The sequence below is a fragment of the Haliotis cracherodii genome, unplaced genomic scaffold (genome assembly GCF_022045235.1).
Source record: "Haliotis cracherodii isolate W230 unplaced genomic scaffold, xgHalCrac1.p SCAF_11, whole genome shotgun sequence".
In the NCBI taxonomy this organism is placed as follows: Eukaryota; Metazoa; Mollusca; class Gastropoda; order Lepetellida; family Haliotidae; genus Haliotis; species Haliotis cracherodii.
In genome coordinates this window covers 48127714-48142771 of record NW_027266266.1, presented here as the reverse complement: position 1 = coordinate 48142771, position 15058 = coordinate 48127714, and the positions used below count along the sequence as shown (strand labels likewise).

At 41.7% G+C, this 15058-nt stretch overlaps 1 protein-coding gene across 3 annotated transcripts; it reads left to right on the top strand.

The window, feature by feature from the left end:
- The first annotated feature begins 3901 nt into the window (after positions 1-3901).
- Positions 3902-14105, top strand: LOC139455914 (sulfotransferase 1A1-like). Of its 3 annotated transcripts, none has more exons than XM_071237466.1 (6): positions 3902-4018; positions 8013-8175; positions 9708-10028; positions 10519-10622; positions 13221-13371; positions 13628-14105. In XM_071237466.1, the coding sequence occupies exons 1-6, from the start codon at positions 4010-4012 to the stop codon at positions 13738-13740; spliced, it is 861 nt and encodes a 286-aa protein (XP_071093567.1). In that variant the 5' UTR covers positions 3902-4009; the 3' UTR covers positions 13741-14105. The 3 variants fall into 3 exon arrangements, with proteins under 3 accessions (XP_071093567.1, XP_071093566.1, XP_071093565.1); XM_071237465.1 differs by lacking the exon at positions 3902-4018 and adding an exon at positions 4631-4784; XM_071237464.1 differs by lacking the exon at positions 3902-4018 and having other exon boundaries at positions 7977-8175.
- Positions 14106-15058: the final 953 nt, after the last annotated feature.

Sequence of the window (15058 nt, the reverse complement as noted above, 5' to 3'; positions counted from 1 at the left end):
CTCTTATGAGTTCCAGACACCTATGATGTGGGTTCGAATCCTGGTTCGCCCTGATTATATTCCTGGGTTTGTCAGCATATACCAATCTCGTGGCTTTTATCAAAGTATTCAACTCTAAGACCTGCATCACTTCGGGCTTTCCGCCATCATGAGGCTGACACGCCGTGATATAACTGAAATATTGCTCAAAGCGACCTAGCCTAAACAATCAACCCTAACACTGTTTTCGGCCAAAGAAGGTATCAGCGACAAGTGGAATAAATAATATGGGGAATCTAAAAAACTCAAAAGATTTGCTTCATTTTTTGCAATCTCAGAAAAGAACCACATTCAATTATGTCATAACATTTGATTTTATCAGCAACGTACACCACAACATACCACAACCTTAAGGAAAAACGCCATTGCTTGATCTATGGGGTATTTGTCACCAAATGGGATTTCCGCACATATAGGTCGTCACCATACATTCGTCTCTTTACTGACTTTACGGATACAATCGGGGACGGGTTTGCCAAAGTGACTCCATAACTTAGGCTACCCTGGGTGTTGCATTCCTTAGTCATTCAAGAGGCCGTTAGTTCGCCACAAACAATCAGTTGGTCAGACATTTTCCAATCTCATTAAAATCAGATCTTAGTTCTGGCTACCGCTAAAAAAAGGTCTGAGGACATCCCATTACGGGTCATGTCAGACCGACCTTGCGCGAACTTTGACCGACCAATGGAATGACCAATCAGAAGGCAGCTTTTTCGTGCTTTACGGCATTAATTTCAATTGGCGACTTCGCTTCGAAACATATTTTGAAAAATTCTCGATTACAAATTTGAAACCTGAACAAAAAAAATTCTGGAATGGCTAATAGATGGTCTAGATTGTGAGGATTCAGTCTTTAAACCCGTAACTATCGTTTGGAATACCCCATGTTAAAGTTTTCTAGATTGCATGATTAGAAATCACATTCCGACTGTCACTTTCATAATCTGGTAAGCGACGCTCTGATTGGTCGGATGAAAGGTCGTTCTGACGTGACCCCTAATGGGATGTCTTCAGATCTTTGTTTAGCGGTAGCGAGAACTAAGGTCTGATTTTAATGAGATTGGACATTTTCAGGCAATAGTCTCTGTTTGGTCATGCAGATGCTACGGTTAATGATTATAACATCAGTATTATAGTCAGGAAGAGAATATATGGATGTCAACTTCTTTATATATGAGGAACGCAACGTTTCGGAGTATATGCTTGCTCCTTCATCAGAGCATTCACCGGAGGAATGAGTCAGCATATACTCCGAAACGTTGTGTTCCTCATAATAAAGAAGCTGACATTTCTTCCTTATGTATCACTTCTAAATGCCTTTCAAAGACCAGTCAGCATTAAGTTCGTCGTATCCTTCTTCAGGAAAATTGTCAAATTTCATCTGAAGCTTACTGAGAAAACAATGTGTAAAATGCCGAACTCCCTCATTGATACCATCTATGTGAAATTTGGGAACATTCCGTCGGCTCCCCTTCTTGCTGATCTATTTCTTTCTGCAGATGGATTGGAATGAAATAGATTGGCTAACAAAAAACAGGGCGTTTTGACCAGCAAGTTTAACTTATGTTCAGCCACGGCTGTTTCACATTTACATATATGAATAACAATTCAGAGTAACCAAAAAACCTCCCAAGTCTGCATGACAGGAGGGATGACGTCAGCGTTGCAATAGTCGACTTTCCCTTTGTGTCGAGCAATGGTCCAGCAGCTCAAAACTTTGATCTACATTTCGCAATTTTTTAGATGCAGTCGAGCATCCTATTTTACTAAGATTTCAAGGAGAGTCATTGGACACTTGCACAAAAGTTGTTTGAACAGGGTAACACCATTCACGTCATCAACAAGGCTTTCAAGAAGTTTCCCATGGAGAATATTTGCCTCACACCGAGGCACATGTAGAACATGTGGTGTCCCCTTAGGAATGTGACTTTGTTCGAAATGGGTCTCTGTTCACCCAGCAATGAATGGGTACCCGGTAGGATGTGATGGTGATGTGGCTGTTAACCATCAAAACATCCGGAATGGCATCACAGTCGTCATCAAAACGTCCAGGCTTCCTCTCAAGATAAACTCGTATTACCAATGTGTTACCAAATAAGTCTAAACAATTCAGTTACTTGAACCACTGCAGCATGGAGATCAACATTTAATGAGGTCAAATATATTTCCATCATCAAACTCAAAGTGTTTTTAGAAATGTAGGTATTAAACGTCAAACTTGAATCTCGTATCGCGGAATTGATATATCTTTGTCGCTCTTTCCCCGATACTTATGGATCCCAATTTCGAAAATCAATAGTTTTCCAACTTCATACAAGGGGCAAATGATGAGATTCAGTTCGTGGTGATAATCTCAGGAACATTTCGAAATAAGCCATATGTAATAAAGAATAATCACATACTCATGGCTCCGTACAACGCAAGAAGCTGTTTCCCACAAGTGTTTACCACAGTATCACAAGACACTCCATGTCAAATGAATCTTCATCATATTAGATTCATTAACAGGCAAAATTTTGGATCATCGTCAGGATTATAAGGTGGTTCAGCAGCTGTCCTCGCATTAACCCTACATAGAATCAGCTGAATATGTATGTTCACACTAATTTTGTCAACTATGCAATCGCAGGGAATGGTGCGGCCACCATGTTACAGAAATTCATCAACCCGAAAACTGTGCTTCCAATTCATCTGGACTGAGCTAAATAGGCGATGTGTTGGGAGAGATCGTAGATACTCGGACTTAAAGAAACGGATAATAAACGTTGCACCAGATGGAGGATTGGTGTGGACAAAACGGGAAAGGGATCACAGATTTTATCTTAAACATGTGCGCGAAGTGTATCAAAATCCCCCAAACAAAAAAAACATGGGGCATGTGTGGATCTAATGATCAAACTCAGTTTTGTGTGTGAAAATTCTGTGAAAGGAAAGGAAATCCATAATTAAAGTTGTCTTGGAATATGTGTATTGGAGTTTTCTTTTATCGTAAGTACAATATTATCTAGATAGGCCTAATGTAGGTCAAAACATCAAGTATATTTCTTTACTTATTTATACTTATGTGCAATGTGATGTTGATACACGTGACATATTCATATATTGTAGGCCTAGTCAAGCTAAGAAATATATGCGCAATTCTGGTGCTTCAAATTAGGCCCCTTCCTAAACACAAGATGAAAAATCTATAATTTAAGTTTTATAAATTTAATCTGATTATTATGTGGTATAAATCTAACTGTTGACTCCAAATGACCAAAACTTAACACATATCTGTAAATTTCTGATTGAACTGAAAGAATCTTGTCAATTTCGTATTTGTGTATCGTTATGTATCGTAACCGAAACTATTGATCTGCTGCTGTTCTAAAACTGTACAAAACAATACACTTTGACCACAAATGCATTGAATGTGTCACATGTACACATGACCATGTGCTTTGCTATTTATAGCGCAACGGTAAATAAGCTCCGCCCACTGTGATTGATGCAGACGTCAAACACGATCGATTCGATTTTTTTATGATAAAATTACAGAAAATGTATCGACTTATATCTAGATATGGAGCCATTTGTGGTATCCAGGGTTTGTCATTCAAGTTGATACGAAGTTTGACGGTCAATGGTGATCTTTTTTGCGTACGGTTTGCAAAAAACTTCTCCCGACACTCGGTTGTTTTTACATTGTCAGTCATTGTTCGAAACTGAAAAAACGCCACCTTGGGGGATATTGATAGTCAGGGTGGGGCCTTAACCTCCGCGGCTGGAAACCGCTGTGCAATGTGAAGGTCACACACAGATTAAACACAGCTTGGTAAACCTGAGGATCACATACATATTCTGGGCGACTTCCACCCACACTTCATTCACTGCTGACAGCCACCGGTCTGTGTCTGGCCACCGGCCTGTATCTGGCCACCCGCCTGTGTGACTGAATATACTGCAGAGCTAAATGCTGACACATTAAACCATGTCTCAAGTAAGTTCTTCAGTTGGACCTTAATATGCATAATTATGAAACAGTATACCGTTGGGACACCACACAAATATAACACAGCTAAGTCAACCTGGCACAGCGAGTAAACATTCATGATCCTCGGGGACTTCCACGTCTATTTCGTCCACTATTGACGGCCACCGGATCTCTGTGTCTGCATGTATACCATCGCCAACTCGCCTGTGTTACTGGATATGCTGTAGAGCTATATACTGACACATTAAACCATGTCTCAAGGAGGTTCGTCATGACCTCAATATACGTCTGTGTTATCGTGAATCAGCATAGTTTCGTGTGGACTGACGCCATACATGGTCATGCATGGTTTCCATCTTAATATGACACTCGATTAAACGCAGGCTGCTGTCATATCGCTGAAATATGCAGTAAAAAAACAGCCAACAAAACAAACAAACCTATATGCGAATCCAAGTGGACACTGTCGCGTGTTACCTGTCACGACTGCTGTGACCTGGTTCACTGCTGCCTTGAAGCTGCCCCGGTATCTGTGCGGCGCTTCAAAACTTATCTCGCTCACCACCGGGGCCAAGGTCAACAAAACAACCTTAGCGTAAAGGTGATCGTAACGCCCATACCATAACATAGGCTTACGATCGTAGCGCTGAGGTCGCTTTGTTGAACGAAGGCCGTGTTTGTCACCTGGATGTCTGGCTACCGTTGTCTACTGTCCTCTGTTTGTGGATAAGCTGTAGAGCTATTTGTGTGTAAGCATTCAACCATGTCTCAAGTAAGTTCTTCAGTATGATCTCAAATTTGGTGATGGTGAATCAGCATATTTGTATGTACACGCTGACGCCACACACAGTTTTCATTTATGTGAGAAATATGAGAAAACAATAGCTACAAGTGTTGCTTGTCGATGGAGGCGACTTAAATGGAAATTCATCTTGTTTGATACCATATCTGCTGCCAAAATACGGGTAAACATCATGGGCGTGCACAAGCAGTTCTCCTCATCAGACGCATTCACAGGTTCAGCACCGCTTGCGCCATATTTCCATAGCATCGTTGGGGTAGCCTAGTGGTTAAAGGGTTCGCTCGTCACGCCGAAGACCCGGGTTCGATTAACGAAAACACAGCTCATATTTTTTATGTAAATAAAAAACTCGGCTTCCATGTGCTTGAAAAAATATGAGTCAGACTCAATTAATAGTCTCGACCACAATGTGGCCATCTTCATTAATACTGAGTATTTCGTGAACAAAGTCGTTATCATTGAGATAAAGACATCACCATGAGAGACAATATGTATGTATGTTTTATTAATTAATGATCATTTCAAGAGGCCATATCATGCAGGTCACCGTGTTGTATCCTCGGACAAGGTCATGGCCACCGCTTGTCCCACTTTGATATGATTGAAACGGTTGTTGACTGTGATGACAAATGACCACTGAGCATCATTTACCCTCACTTGGAAAACAACAACAACTTAAACATGTATATACATAAAAATAGTTGATTGAAATAACCTATACTGACGAGCAAAAGAAACGTTACCAACAACATTGTTTGTTCCTAAAAACAGAACAGCCAATGTCAAGGAAGATATTTGTATTGTCAAAAGACATGAAATTACAACATCATTACATATTATGCCATGAGTATCAAGTTGGCCTAAAATGTACCTTATAGCAGTTTGAGATGCATCAGTTGTGAGGTGAGGTGAAATTTGGTTTAACGTCGCGTCCAAGATTATTGCACTTATAAAGCGACGTGCATGTGCGATGTGTTTGTGTGGTTGCTTGTACTAGTCCGGACTGATGCCGATTTATAGTGCTAGCCCACTGAGATACTAAGCCGCAGTTTAACATGAATACCCGACTCAGACACAGTATTCTGACTCCGAGCCGACCAGTCCTTGCTTTAGCCCCTTAATGCCGATCGCCAGACAGGGTAACAACAAGTACCACCTTTTAACGTCTTTTGGTATGACGCGGCCGGGGATCGAACTCCGGACCTTCCACTCTCCGGGCGGACGCTCAACCACTAGACCACGGAGGCGGTCACGCATCAGTTGTGAGGATGAAGGGTTTGTTTTGGTTGGGATATGCAAGGATGGGGGCGGTTGTAAGGTCTTGCTTTAGCTTTTCGATTGCCTGTTGGCAATTGTTGGACCATTCGAAAGACGCATCTTTTTTCAGAGAGGTTGTAGAGAGGCTGATGCGATGCCTGAAAAGGAGGAGGGGAGGGGGGTGGGGGGTGGGGGGGGGGGGGGGGGGAGGTGTTGGAATCTGTGTGACTGAATCTACTTTTGAAGGATCAACATGGATGCCATCTTTGCTGAAGATATGGCCTAAGTAGGTGACTTGTTTTGTCGCGAACTTGCTTCGTTTTAGAGTCCTTCTTTGATCTTTTGGAATACTGCTTTGAGGTGATACAAATGTTCTGAAAACGTTTTAGAAAAATATATATGATGTTATAATATGTAACGCCATTTCATTTCCTTTAGTGCCTGAAATGGTTTACTGAAATGCAATGGGAGCCTTTTTTAGGCCGAAAGGGAGGCTATCCAATTCAAAAAACACCGTCAGGTGTAATGAAGGCCGACTTGTGTTTTGTTTCTGGATGGAGTGGTATTTGCCAAAAGCCACTAGCACAATCAAGGATACTACAAATGCGATCATGGCTGCCTATATATAGCATCGGGGCGGTCGGGTAGACTAGTGGTTAAAGCGTTCGCTCGTCACGCCGAGGACCCGGGTTCGAATCCTGACATGGGTACAATGTGTGAAGCCCATTTCTGGTGTCCCCCGCCGTGATATTGCTGGAATATTGCTAAAAGCGGCGTAAAACCAAACTCACTCACTCACTATATATAGCATCAAACGTGGTAGAGGGAAATTTATAGGTTGATAACTGTATTGAGGCGTCTATAATCTACGGTAGCGGTAAGAGCTAGCCCGTTTTGTAACCATGACAACTGGAGAGTGCTATTCAGAAGAACGTGGCTGAATGATATTGGCTTCCAACAATTCTTGCACCTGTCTGAAACATTCATTCCTAATGGCTGTGTTTTGCTTATAAAAAGGGAGCCTAATGGGTCTGGCTTCAAGTGTTTCTGATGTAAGTGTGTCCTAATTCTGACCACCTTGAGGCAAAAACTGATCTTTGTGATAGGAGAAATGCATTTTACCGTATACTTGTACTTTCAATAGTGTCACTATTTTTAAAACGCTTTTGAAAACAAAAGCTCATCGACTTTCAATAGGTGTCTATAAAACTTCATTTAACCAAAAAACGTAATTGTTTCAATATGTTTCCAAAGTGCACAGAAATTCTATCTCCTTTTTCTGTTTAATGTATACAGCAAATATTCAGCGTATCCCCCTATTCATAAACCTCCTCCGGAGAGGACCCTTAATCCCGTGCGCTATCTCGAAATGTCTTTTAACTCCTCCATACGCCGCCGGATCTTACGCATGGTCTTTTCTTACATAAAAATGTTTTATAATACTGGACCCGGGAAGATTCCGGTTAGAATGGGTCTTCACCATCCCATGCTTGTCGTAAAAGGCGACTAACGGGATCGGGTTGACAGGCTCGCTGACTTGGTTGATGCATGTCATCGATCCGAATTGCGTGGCTCGATGCTCATGATATTAATCACAGGATTTTCAGATCAAGACTCGATTATTTACAGACCGCCGTCATATAGATGGAATATTGCTGAGTGCGGCGTTAAACAACACACCAACCAACCAACCAACCAACTTTATAATACTGCTATTTTTATTGTTCTGTTTTAAAAACACCTACATCTGCACAGTTATTATGTTTTACATGACTCTACCCAACAAACCTGGGAACCGCCACCGCCCCACACACCCAACACCCTACACCCCTAAATATCAAATGGTCCGCCCTTAAATTCGGTATATATGAAAAGAAAGGAGCTGTGCTTAAGATTTCCAATTGTATGCTTTACACATCGGCAGCCTCTCTGTCACTTCAGACACACTTAGTGGATACTCCAGACGACGGCGGTGACACCCTCACCTCGGTAAACGACAACGGCTTCCTTATGCCCAACTTACCCGACGCACCAGGCATCCAGGGTGTTCGTTCTGTAAAAATACGCGACGATGACATCATGTTCTGCGCGTTTCCTAAATCAGGTAACATTATAACACACCATGAAACCCACTACCACTGTATATCTGGTAGGAAGATGTGTATCTTTTAATAAGTAGCTCTTGTAAGCATATTTCACATCTCAAATTGAATATAAGTTAGAGAGGATATAGTTAATTATCCCATTGTTCTTGGTACATATAACCCGCCACGACCATCCCGCACTCCCCACCCAAACTTATGGGTATAAGAGTGCCTGATATTAAAGTTTGTTCATTCAAAATCCACACTTACCACTCTTGATTAATTATATCACTCCAACACAAATTGATTTTCTGCAAAATTGCAAATTTTACATTTCAGAAAAAAGGGTTATTAATGATAGGACCAATGTATTCTGGAAATATGTCCTGTATGCATGAGGAAGCTATGTGGAAAAAAGGAAATTCTATGAAGGAGGGAAAATTATATTGTTTATGGTAAAATACGAATATAAGAATACTGAACGCACCTGTGTGTTTTAAACATTACTTGGGAAAAGGTATTAATCTTATAAACGATGATAGATGAGAGCGGGCATTTTCTAGATCTTTTAGACCTGAAACAGATATATGATTGTAAAAGACATTCTTTGTAATATTATCTTATACAAGCAATAAAACAATATCTCGAACGTAAGAATATATCCCTAACATCTAAGTTACATCTGCCCTGGTAGACACAATTTTATGGATAACAACTTCTTTAATCCTGCAACAAGCGGCGTTTCGGTATAGATCCTCATACCGTTGTCAAGCAAGACTGAATAAGGAACATTGTACAATATATATATATATATATATATATATATATATATATATATATATATATGTATATATATATATATATATATATATATATATATATATATATATATATATATATATATATATATACACATGAGTGGGATAACATAGTTAAGTGATAACATAGTTAGTTGATGTCACACCTACCTATGTTATCCCACTCATGTATGCATTTGTTGTTACTGTTGATCCTCTACTGTTAATCCCCCACCTACTATACCGTATTATTCAAAGAATTATACCAACAAACGAGTTGCTGTTCAAAATGGGATATAGATAATCATCTCTTTGCAATTTTTGTAAACGAGAAAAACAAACGTTAATGCACATATTCAAATTAACAAAATTCTGACTCATTACAAAATTTCCAACAACGATGTCTTGCCATCCTGATACTGGAATAGTTTCTTATTATCCAAAGATATACTTTGTAACTTGTATGTAGTTAAGATTGAATGTGAACTATATTCTGTGAACCTATTCTTTGTGTACTCCAAAAAGAAATAAAATAACCATAACAAAACCAAAAAAATCTAGAAGTCTAAAACATGCAGTGTTGTGATGATTAAAGTCTAATTCTCACTCATAGCATCATTCATCATTCATTCAAAACAATTTGCTGATTTCTTAAATTATGCAAATCCGTTGGTTCAAAAAGGACACTTGTCACACGCCATTCCAACAGTACGTGGTTATGCAGGTTTGTCACGTTACTTCCTCCTTCTTCCTAGGAACCCACTGGGTGTTTGAAATAACACGGGAACTCCTCACAGGGGAGATAATTGAAGATGACGTCACGATGACCCAGACCTTCATGGAATATGTGCACGAGGAGAAGTATGCCGACCTACAGTCTCCCAGGATCCTCAACTCCCATTTGCTGATGAAGCATCTGCCAGAAGATGTTCTAAATAAGAAAATAAAAGTCATTACCGTTCTACGAAATCCAAAGGACGTAGCTGTTTCCTTCTATAATTTCTTGAAAACGGTTCCATTTGCTAAATACAAAGGGGAGTGGAAAAACTTTTTGCGACCCTTGTTTCAGGGAAAGTGTGAGTATCATACTTCTTATAATCCTTCTTTCCTGTAATCCTTTGTTTGTTTGTTTGTTGCTTAACCCCGCACTGAGCAATATTCCAGCTTTATGACGGCGGCCTCTAAATAATCGAGTCTGTCCAGACAACCCAGTGATTGACATCATGAGCATCAATCTACGCATTTGAGAAACGATGACATGCATGAACCAAGTCAGCGAGCCTGACCACCCAATCCCGTTAGTCGCCTCTTACAACAAGCATAGTATCTCAATGCTTGGTCTTGTAATCCTTCTTCCTGTGATCATCATTCTTGTAATCTTTCATTTTGTGAGTACGTATATGTAGGTATAAACATGAAGAGTGATATGAGTCAGTTCAGTTTAACGCCGCACTCAAAGGCGTTCGAGTAATAACATTTCGTCCTATTCAAAGGCAATTCTTCCTATAATCCTTCTTCCTATATTCTTCTTTAAGCATTCTTCCTCAATGTTTGTTTCTGTTACAGTTCTGTATGGATCATGGATGGACTATGTTATTGACTGGGAGCAAGTGAAGAAGACCAATCCTGATCTGCCCGTGTTGACTCTCTTCTACGAGGACATGAAGCAGGTGCGGTGGGGCAACACTTTGTTGCAGTTCTTGTTGAACGCCGCAGTCAGCAATATTCCAGCTATAACACGGTGGCTTGTAAATGATGGAGTTTTCGCCATACGAATCAGTTTTACAAAGCCTTTGGAGTGGATGACGCGCAAGCCACCAAGCGTGGCCGTCCGACCCATTTAGTCGCCTCTTGCAACAAGGAAATGTTCCTGGGGAATGATTCTAACCATGAGTAGCGAGTGTAATGTTCAGCGGGTCATCCCGTTGATACATTAAGCACATATGTCGGGGCAACGAATGGACACATTAAGCACATATGTCGGGACAACAAGTGGACACATTAAGCACGTATGTCGGGACAACAAGTGAACATATTAAGTAGGTATGTCGGGGCAACAAGTGAACACATTAATCAGGTATGTCGGGGCAACAAGTGAACACATTAAGCACGTATGGCTCGGGAACACGTGGATACATTAAGCACGTATGGCGCGGCAACACGTGGATACATTAAGCAGGTATGGTGGGGCAACACGTGGATACATTAAGCACGTATGGTGGGGCAGCACGTGGATACATTAAGCACGTATGGTGGGGCAGCACGTGGATACATTAAGCACGTATGGTGGGGCAGCACGTGGATACATTAAGCACATATGGACGGGCAACACGTGGATACTTTGAACAGGTATGGCGCGGGAACACGTGGATACATTAAGCAGGTATGGCGGGGCACTAAGCGGATACCTTAAGCAGGTATGGTGGGGCAACACGTGGATACATTAAGCAGGTATGGTGGAGCAACACGCGGATATCTTAAGCAGGTATGGTGGGGCAACACGTGGATACATTAAGCAGGTATGGTGGGGCAACACGTGGATACATTAAGCAGGTATGGTGGAGCAACACGTGGATACATTAAGCAGGTATGGTGGAGCAACACGTGGATACATTAAGCAGGTATGGTGGGGCAACACGTGGATACCTTAAGCAGGTATGGTGGGGCAACACGTGGATACATTAAGCAGGTATGGTGGAGCAACACGTGGATACCTTAAGAAGGTATGGTGGGGCAACACGTGGATACATTAAGCAGGTATGGTGGGGCAACATGTGGATACCTTAAGCAGGTATGGTGGGGCAACACGTGGATACCTTAAGCAGGTATGGTGGAGCAACACGTGGATACCTTAAGCAGGTATGGTGGGGCAACACGTGGATACATTAAGCAGGTATGGTGGGGCAACACGTGGATACCTTAAGCAGGTATGGTGGGGCAACACGTGGATACCTTAAGCAGGTATGGTGGGGCAACACGTGGATACCTTAAGCAGGTATGGTGGGGCAACACGTGGATACATTAAGCACGTATGGTGGGGCAGCACGTGGATACATTAAGCACGTATGGTGGGGCAGCACGTGGATACATTAAGCACGTATGGTGGGGCAACACGTGGATACATTAAGCAGGTATGGTGGGGCAACACGTGGATACATTAAGCAGGTATGGTGGAGCAACACGTGGATACATTAAGCAGGTATGGTGGAGCAACACGTGGATACATTAAGCAGGTATGGTGGGGCAACACGTGGATACCTTAAGCAGGTATGGTGGGGCAACACGTGGATACATTAAGCAGGTATGGTGGAGCAACACGTGGATACCTTAAGCAGGTATGGTGGGGCAACACGTGGATACCTTAAGCAGGTATGGTGGGGCAACACGTGGATACCTTAAGCAGGTATGGTGGAGCAACACGTGGATACCTTAAGCAGGTATGGTGGGGCAACACGTGGATACATTAAGCAGGTATGGTGGAGCAACACGTGGATACCTTAAGCAGGTATGGTGGGGCAACACGTGGATACCTTAAGCAGGTATGGTGGGGCAACACGTGGATACCTTAAGCAGGTATGGTGGGGCAACACGTGGATACATTAAGCACATATGGACGGGCAACACGTGGATACTTTGAACAGGTATGGCGCGGGAACACGTGGATACATTAAGCAGGTATGGCGGGGCACTAAGCGGATACCTTAAGCAGGTATGGTGGGGCAACACGTGGATACATTAAGCAGGTATGGTGGAGCAACACGCGGATACCTTAAGCAGGTATGGTGGGGCAACACGTGGATACATTAAGCAGGTATGGTGGGGCAACACGTGGATACCTTAAGCAGGTATGGTGGAGCAACACGTGGATACCTTAAGCAGGTATGGTGGGGCAACACGTGGATACATTAAGCAGGTATGGTGGGGCAACACATGGATACCTTAAGCAGGTATGGTGGGGCAACACGTGGATACATTAAGCAGGTATGGTGGAGCAACACGTGGATACATTAAGCAGGTATGGTGGAGCAACACGTGGATACATTAAGCACATATGGACGGGCAACACGTGGATACTTTGAACAGGTATGGCGCGGGAACACGTGGATACATTAAGCAGGTATGGTGAAGCAACACGCAGATACCTTTAGCAGGTTATGGATACAGTTAATGAACAAGTCAAGAGGAGGTGAGGTAAGTGGTAAGCCTGTTGTAATGTCGTATGTTTAAAGATAAGATGTTGGAGTGAATTGAACTTGATGTCACTTCAGGATCAGATGCGGGAGATGAGGAGGATATGTGAGTTCCTGGGTGTAGAGAGAACGGATGACTTCCTGTCTAAAGTCTGTGACAACACAACACTGGCGGCCATGAGGACCCACAAGAATAGGGAAAATAATCGAAGCAGCGTTTTTAGAAAAGGTATTGATGAGTTTTCTTTGTTAGCCTACAAGTTGGACTCTCCAAGGCAAGACATAAGGTTTTGTAATAAGATATTATCGGAATACTTGCGACTGAAATGGGAATATTTCAAGTGAGTGATTGGTGATTCATTGGTTTCTGGCCCCTGTCCTGTCTAGCATTCTAGATAGCGACCACGAGACGTAATTACAGTGCTATAACATATGGCTTAAAAGTCTGCATGTAAGTATGACAAGAGCACTTGCGTCTGTTTCAGGCGGAGTAGGCGACTGGAAGAACTGGTTCACTGTGGCCCAGAATGAGTGGTTTGATCAGCTCTACCAGGAGAAGATGGCCGGCTGTCACCTTCAGTTCAAATTCACACTGTGATTTGACAGTGTACGTTGGTCGAATCCACGGTCATAGGTTTTAAGAACGCCTTACAAACAGTCCTCAGTGAATTGTGGCGCCTTACACGACTGTGCCACCTGTGCTGGAGGAGGAACTGCCATTATATTAACTCTGCGATAAAACCAATATTTAAGGATTGACTGTGTATTTTTTCGGTTCATTGAGGTATGAATCGAAAAACCGATGTGCAAACGGTATGGATTCGCGTAGTCCAGCCAAGTAACGGCGGACACTACTTTGAGAGAGTGACAGAATGTTATTTAGGCCCCAGTTAGCAATATACCAGACATATATATAGCAGACGGATGGCTGCAAATAGTGAGGTGAGGTGAGGTGGGGCGAAATGGGGTACGTGTGTGTGTGTGTGTGTGTGTGTGTGTGTGTGTGTGTGTGTCTGTGTGTGTGCCACAAATAAAGGCGTCTGTCATAAGTTTTATTTACTGTTTGTCTTTTTATTAGGAATAATAATTTTAAGAAACGTCTTTCTTTTAACACAACATATCTCAGATCGCTTAAAAGTACTTTTTATTAAGTTTACCGTAAATTGTATTTGATGTTTTTTTACGGTTTTTAATATAAATCATAAATTCATTACTAAAAGTACTTTCAAATTCAGAAGAAAGAAAAAAATGGCAAACTTTTAATATGTTTTAATTTTATAGCAATATCTTTTAGTTAAGCTCAGATATTTTTCAAGTAGAACTCGATCCCCAGGATTCAAAATAATAGTGCATTAGTATAATTACCAAAAGCCCATTTTAACAAAATAACAGTACATTCTGTATATATGTAAATATGAATAAGAAATGCAAAATGTAAAGACATGGGAGTAATGAGTATCCAGTTGAATATCTATAATACCGTTTTTATTGCTAACGTATGATATTTACGATACGGAAACACGTGCAGCTAATAATCTCTATATATTTTCGACTACAGCTTATTCCAAAAGTACGTCCTTAAGTTGAAGATCCGGGGTAGAATAGGTCTTCAGCAACCCATGCTTGCTGTAAAAGGCGACTATGCTTGTCGTAAGAGGCGACTACCGGGATCGGGTGGTCAGGCTCGCTAACTTGGTTGAAGCATGTCATCGATCCCAATTGTGTGGCTCGATGCTCATGATATCAATCACTGGATTGTCTAATCCAGAATCGATTATTGACAGACCGCCGTCATATAGCTGGAATATTGCGGCGTAAAACAACAAACCAACCAACCTTAATTTGCTATGGAGCCAACATACATGTCTTAGTGACAGTATAGAGCCAGTATATATGTTACAGTGACGGTATAGAGC

What these genes read in the sequence shown, in the direction of transcription:
- LOC139455914 (XM_071237464.1), top strand. Translation starts at nt 7,977, where the DNA reads ATGCTTTACACATCGGCAGCCTCTCTGTCACTTCAGACACACTTAGTG. An exon ending in CTGCGCGTTTCCTAAATCAG is followed by an intron (nt 8,176 to 9,707) that starts GTAACATTATAA and finishes CCTTCTTCCTAG; the next exon opens with GAACCCACTGGGTGTTTGAA. An exon ending in ACCCTTGTTTCAGGGAAAGT is followed by an intron (nt 10,029 to 10,518) that starts GTGAGTATCATA and finishes TTTCTGTTACAG; the next exon opens with TTCTGTATGGATCATGGATG.